The sequence below is a fragment of the Peromyscus leucopus genome, chromosome 5, assembly GCF_004664715.2.
Source record: "Peromyscus leucopus breed LL Stock chromosome 5, UCI_PerLeu_2.1, whole genome shotgun sequence".
Taxonomy (NCBI): domain Eukaryota; kingdom Metazoa; phylum Chordata; class Mammalia; order Rodentia; family Cricetidae; genus Peromyscus; species Peromyscus leucopus.
The window spans coordinates 35,848,715-35,858,736 of NC_051067.1; the positions used below are offsets into that span (position 1 = coordinate 35,848,715).

Here is a 10,022-nt window from a genome sequence, read left to right on the forward strand (position 1 = left end):
TCTTTATCATATCCACTCCTTGATCCCCTTCCTCCCAAATCCTGTTTAGACTGTGGAGTCACACAAATACCGTATTGTCTTAGCTAGGTATTCACTGTGAACATTATTTCCTATGGATGGTGTTGATTTCATGAAGCACTATAACATTTACATTTCTTGTTATGATACACAGATTAGATAATTGAGAGTTTTACACTTAGTTTATAATAACTTGACTTTCATTACTTTCCTGTGAAGTAAATTGGGGATTTATTTTTTTTGCAAACTTAGCATCTATTATTTGTGATGAATTTGATTGAGGCAACCTGACTTTAATTATATATACTTTATACAATGAACAAAAAACAAATAGGTTTTCAGATCTGAGCACATTTAAAGAAAACATTTATATTTTTTTACAAAGTGGCCTATTATACCCTCACATGCATTCACAATGTATAAAATTAAAAAGAATCTTCTCAGCAATAGACTGTCATGAACCATCTCCAAAGCTGACAGGGTGATGAGCTCTTAGCAATCTTTCCCAGTTATTCGACACTTCAATGTTTTGAGATGATTTACAGTGTGGAATATATTATTGCGTAGGCAGAAGCAAAGGTTAAACATCGCCAGAAATTTATCATCATTGTTATTTGATTTTATGAATGGAAGATGTTCCCAGGTGGGGAAATTTTCCTTTATCTTTGCTGTAGGATAGGCCTAAAAATCAAAATGATACTCAGTTACTTGTTGAGTATATTAGTAATGTTCCTTTCTCATTGTTTCTTATGTGTTCAATCACAGAAATACATTCAGAAATTTTGTTTCCATCAAAGGTGTAGATTTTCATTTATGCAGGCCAGGAGACCTTCGGTAGTTAGTCTATTAAAAACTATGATCAAGACTCATGTGCATCTGCCCTAATATGTAACTGATTGCAGATGAAGTATTCTCCTTTAGAAGCAAACAGAGCAAAAGTAGGAAGTTTGTATTTGACTTTGAGACAGAGAATGGAGTGATGTCAGTTTCTCTCTTAGGAAACTTTTACATGTACTCTACATTTCATAGAAGCTGGTATGAACCACTATTCTTTTATACATTTCAATTAAATCTATTCTGAATGCAGTTTGTGTAAGAAAACTTAACATGTGATGGGGATCAGATAGTGACTTAATATGCAGAGCCAAGGGATGACTGTGAAAGAGCTGAGCTCCTTCACTCCACCTAGGAAAGGTGTCCTCTAAGTGTACATGAGGAAGTGATGTGTTTCATTCTGACCCCTGGAGCAGGAGGTGAGAAGAACCATCTTAGGGAAGGGTAGACCTGCCAGCAAGCTCTTAGGGCAGTGGTTCTCAACCTTTCTAATGCTGAGACCCTTTAATGCAGTTTAAGTCATGGTGATCCACAACCATAAAATTATTATTGTTGCTACTTCAAACTGTAATTTTGCTACTGTTATGAATCATAATGTAAAGATCTGTATTTTCCAATGGTCTTAAGCGACACCTTTGAAAATGTCATTGGACCCCCAAAGGGTTCACGATCTATATGTCAAGAACCACTGTCTTAGGAGAAGATGATCTACAAAATGAGGAGTATTTCAGAATACTTTTAAAAAAAATTACACAACCCACCTCTTTTATGAATGAAAACAATTAATAGGAAATTGCTTACCTCGGTGAGTATCCACCTAAGGTCATCCAGGAGTTCTTTGTTGTTCTTTTCAATCTCATTGGCTTTTGAAAGGATAGTTTCAGGGACAGCTGGCATGACACTCAATTCAAGCACTAGATGGAATAGAGGGCTGCTCCAGGCACCCACATAATTGATCATCATTTTTAAATATTTTTTGGTCTAAAAATACAAACACAACAGAACCATTGAATTAAAAATAATTTCAATACAGCAGGTTAGTTGCTTGTGATGTTCATGTGAAAAAGCTGAACTCAAACATGTTTTTGCTATGTATATATCACACATATTGTATAGATGTTACATAGTGTGGCAATGTAAAATTTAAACATTTAGTCTATTATCTACAAAATAAAACAAATTAGGATTCTTATAAGTTAGCAATTTTCTGAGGTTATGTCACCATGTCAGCTTCCCTATGAAATTCTAACATATGCCTTCCTATTGTGATCTTTATTATTTGGTTATTTTGCCTATCAATTGGTACACCAGGACTTGCTGTGGCTCAATAGAGGCCAATAAGATTGTACGCAGGAAAGACAGATGCCATCAGCTAGGCTAGGGACAAGTGACTCAAATAATTTTCACTCAGGGATTAATACACATCAATCAATCATGGCATTCATTACTGAACTCATTTATGGTTTCTAGGTGAATTTAAGACATTAGAACAAGAATAAAATAAAGAGAGCATGGTACTCATTAATGTGTTTCCCCTTGACTCTAAGAGAGCAGGATATTTGTTGGTATGTGTAGGTGAAACACTATGTAGATATGAAGAACATTAGCTTTAATAACAGAATCAATTGGAATCATAACAGAACTTGCCCCTTCAGTATTAATGTTCATATCTGATTTAAATTATACCCTCTGTTGATGTTTGTTACTAGCCCCTGTGGTCATAAAAATGAGGGTAGATTGGAACCTATTAATTACAATAGAAAGATGTAAAGGGTATTAAGGAAGGGAGGAGGCAAATACATGGGAGAATGATGTCATGCGATTAAGATTGAGATCTGTGGTTGGATGAAGTGCACACTTGAATTCTTAAATTCTATACAAGTGTAAATACGACTTTTCAAAACCTCCATTTCCTTTTTTACTCAAATAATATCACCTTCTGTTAAATTTTTGCAAGTTTCAAATACAGCAATGCTAAAAGTGTGCTTTGTGACATGTTTAGCAATATTGTAGCTTTCAAGATACATTTCCTTTTTATCTCTGTCCCCATTTTGCCTTATTGTTGTCATATAATATTCAATTTAAATCATATTCAGATATATTATTACAGAGAAAGATGAGGAGATGATTGCAATCATAAAATACAACTGCTGTAATATGTAGACCTTTTCAGTATGAATTGGAACGTTGTTGCATCGTAAGGAAAATAATAATTGTATCTAACAGGACTATTCTGCTCATTTGCCTTGCAGTTAAGGCATAGAGAATCATAGAGAGAGGAAGAGATAGGTATATATAGAAATAAAACCAAGGCAGATTTGAAAATCAAGAAGAGAAGATGTAGTGCACAGTAATGTAGGATATCATCATGAAGAATCCATTAGCAATATATAATAAATACAGTTGCATTTTCATAACTTAAGTAGACATGAGTTTATAACCATAAATAGCCAATTTAGTTCAAAGTGTCCAATAAAATAGTGAGTGAAACTTCAGTGGCAACATTGCTAAAGTGCCATCCTCTAAATGGACTATTTAAGAATCTGCTGAACTGTTATTATGTATTTGATTTTATTTATAGTTTATTGACAATATAATGTGATTTCTTTTAACATACTTTACCTCCATTGTTTTCTGCATGCATGATTACCACATCTATCATAATGACTGCAATAACTGGCAGCACCACAAATCTAATGTATGGCTTCTGGTGTTTTGCTAAAACCCCAAGGTGGAAACTCACTCTTACATTTATTTGTTCAGTTCCATGAACTTGAGGGTTCATGATATTAGCGTGGCAGTGTGTTTTTGCCCTGTAAGCAGTCTGATTACTCTTCATCAATTGTGCAAGCTGCAAATAAAAACAAAAAATTAGAGTTTGAAATGACACAAATGAGTGTCATGAGCAGAATATTAATGCATTTTGATTGATATGTAATTTTTAACAATAAGTACTTCATAAAAACAGAAATTAAAGATTTACCGAAGTGCCCATCACTCAATTCTGTGTCTATTGGATCTGCAACTTAATTTGGCATTTCATTAAGTTTTGAACCATTTAACTCCTCTTCTGTTCTCCTGTTTTCCCACTCTTCCAAAAGCTACTATTTGGAAGTCAAACAGAGAAAGGAGCAACTGTATCAAGAACCAAGTGCTTTAATTATCACCTTTCTCTAGTATTTCAGCACAAAGTCATAAACATATTTATTAATCTTCCTATTTTCTGTCAATAAATATTGAAATTTCCTTAGCCAGACATAAGAATTTCAAATTTATTCAGTTAACACTGAATACATATAGCTATGTAATAAAAATTTATAATAGTTTTAGAATAAAATTGTGTTCATTGTGACAAAATTATTCATGAAAAATAGAGTATTTTGTAGAAAAATAAGCAATGAATAATCAAAATATACAAAATTATTATTAATGTTTATGTGCCATATTATTCATTGTATGATTAATTAAATATTAAATTTACTTAAATATATAATTTAGGATATCTTATTTATTTCTAATAATCAGCTAATTCAAGGAAGGTTAATGGACTCTTGTAAAGGTTAGGATGCAGAAAAACTGTCACTTAAAAACAGGAAGTAAAAATTCAGTGTAATGCTTTCTCATCTATGTTGAAGTCATTGACATGAAACTCCTTTGGGGAAACAACTGGAAAGAAGCAGGGTACTCACTATAGTCGCAAATGGTCTGGAAGAGAATTCATTGTGGAACTGAGTCATGTTAAGGAGAAAAATAACATCGGGTTAAAAAAAACCCAACATGTTTCAAACAGAGACACATTTTCTTGATGTCTATCATATTGAAGGTTTGCCTATTTTCTCTTCCTTTGTGTTTTCTGACCTTGAGAAATGACTTATAGCAATCAGCAAGAATGAAATCAATGCATTTCTAATCTTTTCCTGATACTGAACAAACCCTAGCACTGAAAATCTTTAAATCACAATTCCTAGTATTTAGGGGCTTCTTGAAAGGCTAGATCTCTCTCTCTCTCTCTCTCTCTCTCTCTCTCTCTCTCTCTCTCTCTCTCTCTCTCTCTCTCTCTCTCCCTCTCCATCTCTGTCTCTCTCTCTGTCTCAATCTCTGTCTCTCTCTGTCTCTCTCTCTCCCTCTCTCCCTCCCTCCATCCCCCCTCTCTCACTTCTTCACATGCATTAGGTTATCACTGTTCCAAATATATAGTTCACTACAATGTGCATCTTCTACAGTGCTAAATGAAGATAAACAATGAAAATTTGTGATCCTGAATGCAATATTAGGAAATGAGTGTTCTTTGTCTAGCCACATTTTGAGAGTTTCTACTAATTTTTTTTTAAGAAAAAATAAAATTAGAGAAAACATAGAAAAATCATTAGGTCCTTTGAAATTTCCTGAAACTATCCCATTGACGCTGTCCATGTTTCAGTAGTTGGTGCTTCCTTTACGTATGAAAGTGTATTTTCTGATATTTGGGTCATGACACTTAGTGTCTCATTTACTAGTGCAATTCAAACATTAGCATGAAGGTTAAATACATACAAACTCTTGCTGGATTTGATCAACAAGATTACGGATAATTTGAGCTAGGTTGATGGCACTGTTAAAGGTTTCCACAAGGGGCTCCCAGCAGCTCCAAACTTCGGTGTGACACTCGGGAATTGATGCAGCTTTCTCCCACAGGAGCAGGTTCAAAACCACCAACAGCACGAGTGTCCCTGCTAAATAAAACAAGAACCACTTAGGGATGATGCTTTAACCTGAGTTTTTCAAGGTGCAACCATTTCAGAAAAGTTTTATTGGGCCAAAGATTTCTTCACTGCATGACTTTATATTGAGTGTCTGGAATAGCAGATAAAATCACTGTGAGTACTTTGGTATTGATTGCACTTTTCTGTATAATAGTTTGAGGAACAGGTGGGTTCCCATTTTTTTTTTCGAGACAGGGTTTCTCTGTGTAGCTTTGAGCCTTTCCTGGAACTCACTTGGTAGCCCAGGCTGGCCTTGAACTCACAGAGATCCGCCTGGCTCTGCCTCCCGAGTGCTGGGATTAAAGGCGTGCGCCACCACCGCCTGCTGGGTTCCCCTTTTTTTATTGTTTGAGAAATGAATCTGAATTCTACAAATGTCTGGAAGTGAAATGAACTCTCAACTGGTAGTTTTAAGTCATTCCCTTTAGATAGATTAGTGTCTTTGAGTTTAAGCTCATTTTCAGATACCAAACTCTTGAAGAATTTGTAATTTTTAAACTTCAGGTCTGATATCAGGAGTTTGGATATTGAGGTAACAGGGTTCACACAGTTTATCTGTTGGCTTTCTCTGTGTGTTAGATCATAAACACAGGAAGATTACTAATCCAAAAGCTGAGGAGAATGTTTTCTTAATAGTAATGTCAGTTTGGAATTGTTAATTTATAATAAAACGTCAATAGAGTAACAATTCATTAAAACTTCAGATTATTTTCTTTAAAGTAAATCTTTATAATAATTCTCTGAGCATCTATGTTTGCTGTGATTTTAATCTGAATATATTTATGAAGGAGAAGGCTTATGGGGCTAAATGATTTTCCTAATGGCTGATTATTTGCTAACGGTGAAAACGGGACACCAACAATCAGGATTTTACCCTTCACCTGGTCATAGAGATCACACGTGGTTTCACACTACCCGTCTTTCTGACAGAGAACATAGCCACAGTTCTGAGACTCAGTTTTATTAGAGATCATTGGCCTTCCTTGAAAATAATAAACTTTGTCACTAAGACATTATAAGAAAGCTCTAGAAGCTTCATTTGATCTACTTCTTTTGCTCTTTAAGAATACTCACACTTAAAAGTTTTGACAATGGTTAGAATTGACTTCAATCTAAAAATTGTTACTCCTTAAGCAGTACAGCACAAGGCCAAAACTTAAGGCTAAAGGAACACAGTAGAGGAAAGAGAAGAATCAACATAAAAGGCAGAGAACTAGAAAGTTTGTTGAGAGAAAGTGCTCTTTGATTATGCAATACCAACTGGTCTAGCCTAAAATCATAGACATATGAGCAACACTAAATGGATCCAGCAGGTTGTTTATATGTATGTATAAACATAAATATAATAATTAAAGAAAAAACAGCCCTGAACTTTAGAGGGACCATGGGAAAAGGTTTCTGAGGATGTGGAGGAGTGAAATATTATAATTTTCATCATGTGTGAAATTCTCAAAAAAATTTAGGAATGTAAAAATGTCTCCTATTGCATTTCAAACAGAATATTTTTTGTTATGATCTCCCTTTTTCTACCAAATGACATCTACAAAATATGACACTTGGTCAGCACTCCTTGCTCTTCTTTGTGTGATGTGATTTTGCTTGTGCTACACTGGGAAAGAGTACAAAACACAAGCTGCCATTTGTCTGTTTCAGATTTTAGAACTTAAAGATTCTTCAGATTTATTCCAATGTGAAAACTCATATTCTATACCCAGGAACAATATTATGTCTCTTCTGCCTTGAGATAAGATGAGTTGGACCCACTGACTTTATATCCTTGATAATTTCCAATTTTTCAAACTCTGAAACATTGTCCTTTTGAGCTGTATTATTTGTTCTAGATGTCCTGTGCATTAGGAGTTGTTTAATGTTCCCCTTTGTTTCTACTCATTGGATACTATTAACACTTCACGTCTTCTCTCCCTTCATTACAGATAACACAGGCTATACCTTAATATTGCAAGCATGTCTCAAGCAAAAGGATGTTGAGAACAACTGATTCAATTTTCTCTTCTTCCCTTGTACAGTTGTTTTCAAGAAAAACAATTTTAAAAGATTGTTGAAAGTCTATGCTGAATTCTTCTCCTGGAAAACTATGAACAAATATCTCTTCATATCAGATAGAATGTAGTGGGTAGCCATTCCAGCTTGGATCTGGAAGTTCCAACCCCCATTGAGACTCTGGCAACTGTCACGCCTACGAGGCGGGGCCAGGGGAGGCGCCTGGGGACCAGAGAGCTGGATGGGCCAGCTCTCCCTCTGTGTTCTCGCTTGGTGCCGGGAAGCTGAATGGTGAAGATGGACTGTGCAGAGTTCAGGAGAACACCACTGGATTGCGTTACACCTTCCCCAGACCCTGCAACCTACCCATTACTTAATTTGTGAGTTACGCCATTAAATAAATATCCTTTTAACTATGTGGATTGGCCAAAATAATTTCTCCAATAATAGAACAATAAAAATTCCAAAGAAAGAGTTCCAACAAAGCAAACTCAAGGACTGAATATTTTTACTTAGAGATACATGGGGGAGAGCATACTTACAGCTGTGAAGTTGGCTCAAACGCAGCTCCATTGCTGAGAAGTTTCCAAAGAGGATGAGTGCTGTCTCTGGAGAACTGGCTCACTGGAGTCATACATTCAGCTAGTTTCTTTCCCCTATATATTCTAGCAGAAGACTCCAAGGCATGCACAGCCACTGGACAGCAAGAAGTCACATGTGGAATCCCTCATTAGTGAACTATGTCTGTCTATCTTCAGGGAATGTTAGCAGTTTTATTATCACATACTTATCTATGTCTGGATGGTTCTTTTGTTTTGTTTTGTTTTGTTTAGCTTGTTTTTGTCACTTCTTTTCTACATGTTGATTCTTGTCAAAAGTATTTTTGATATCTCTGAGGTGATATCGACTATGTGATGACAGATGGTCATGACAGACCAGGAGGAAATTGTTGTTCATGACTACTGCCCCCTCCTTAGACTTTTACATTCTTTCTATTATCTCTTTCAAAAAGATTTTGGACCTTAGTTCACACTGACATTTTTTAGTACTTCTCCATCACCCTCAAGTGGTTGAAGGTAGAGGTGAACAGATCCTACAATGTTTCTTCCCCCTCCTTCTGGATTTTGCATTCCTTTGAATTTTTTGACTTAGAAATTAGAAAGCAGAAAAAATATGCCATTAGTGACTTATGACACAATAGCAAAGACTTATTTCTAATTATGGCTCAGAATATATTATTTAGAAGTAGGAAATGCATCTCTTGGGGTGCACTACTGGTTTCCTAAAACACACACTTAAACAACTCAGTATAATCAGTGTCTTTATCTGTAGAAGAGCTGTACCAAATGCGATGGTCCCTCCTGTCTCTGCTCTTTCTTCCTTCACTATGTGAGAAAACTGCCTTCATTAGTACTTCATGGTTTAGGGTATTTTTGTTCATTTATTGCAGCCAACTTATTCATTGGGTTGACCATGAGATATGATTTTGATGGTATGATAGAATACCTTTAGATGAAAGAGAAACACCAAATATGTTTCAATTAATCTGCAATCTATAATGCATGCATATCCCAGATTATCAACAAAAGAAGCTACAAGTTTTGTGACTATGTAACATTATAAGATGTTACAATATAAGATGTTACATCACTTACTATCTTATGCTGCATGTATCACTACAAGTTGACAATGGAGAAACACATAGTGAGGATAATCATTACATTCTAGAGCATGATGCACATGAATTTTGAAACTTTGTATTTCTTCCATGAGGCAGTAGGAAAGTAGAACAATCTATCCCAAAAATAGTCTATGTCTAAACTCATAAATAAAAACAAAAATCATGATCTGGCTTGTTAGGTTGTGGGATTGGGGACTAGTAGAAAAAGAAAAAAACCAGGAATATATGCAACTATCATACCACTCTAAAATCAAAGAAATGTAGATAGTTCAAAGGGCAAAAAAGCAAAGAAATGAAGGATATGGGAAACTCTGGGGCATTGGTGGGCCACTAGTTTGTGAAGGAATAAATCCAAGAGACTTCAGAACATATGATTAGAACAAAGGACAGATAAATCAAAGAGGAAGTTTTTGCCCAAAGACAACCCAGACCTAGTAGATCTGCGATTAATGGTTGCTCAAACAAGTAGTTTACACACACACACACACACACACACACACACACACACACACACAGAGAGAGAGAGAGAGAGAGAGAGAGAAACAGAGACAGAGAGACAGAGAGACATGCAGGGGAGAGAGAGGGAGAGAGAGAGAGAAAGAGAGAGAGAGAGAGAGAGAGAGAGAGAGAGAGAGAGAGAGAGAGAGAGAGAGAGCAAGCGAGCTCGTAGTATATTACTAGATTCTAGTATATTGCTGGAGTCTACCAAATACTGAAGCAGAGGTAACACTAATGATCCTTTAACT

The 10,022-nt window shown here is 35.6% G+C and overlaps 1 protein-coding gene across 2 annotated transcripts; it reads right to left on the reverse strand.

Annotated features, from left to right (window-relative positions):
• Positions 1 to 437: 437 nt before the first annotated feature.
• LOC114702134 (prolactin-8A9-like) lies at positions 438 to 8,241 on the reverse strand. 2 transcript variants are annotated; one of them, XM_037205599.1, is made up of 6 exons: positions 8,138 to 8,241; positions 5,386 to 5,564; positions 4,542 to 4,580; positions 3,602 to 3,703; positions 1,654 to 1,833; positions 438 to 699 (listed from the first exon to the last, which is right to left on the reverse strand). In XM_037205599.1, exons 1-6 carry the CDS (start codon positions 8,166 to 8,168, stop codon positions 511 to 513), a joined length of 720 nt encoding a protein of 239 aa, XP_037061494.1. In that variant the 5' UTR covers positions 8,169 to 8,241; the 3' UTR covers positions 438 to 510. The 2 variants fall into 2 exon arrangements, with proteins under 2 accessions (XP_037061494.1, XP_037061495.1); XM_037205600.1 differs by having other exon boundaries at positions 5,386 to 5,561; positions 8,138 to 8,236.
• Between the last annotated feature and the right edge of the window lie 1,781 nt (positions 8,242 to 10,022).

Coding starts and splice junctions, on each gene's coding strand:
- LOC114702134 (XM_037205599.1), bottom strand. CDS start 8,168: ATGGAGCTGCGTTTGAGCCAACTTCACAGCT. Junction 4,581..5,385: donor ATCAAATCCAGCAAGAGTTT/GTATGTATTTAA, acceptor AACATGACTCAG/TTCCACAATGAATTCTCTTC. Junction 700..1,653: donor TTAGGTGGATACTCACCGAG/GTAAGCAATTTC, acceptor TTTGATTTTTAG/GCCTATCCTACAGCAAAGAT.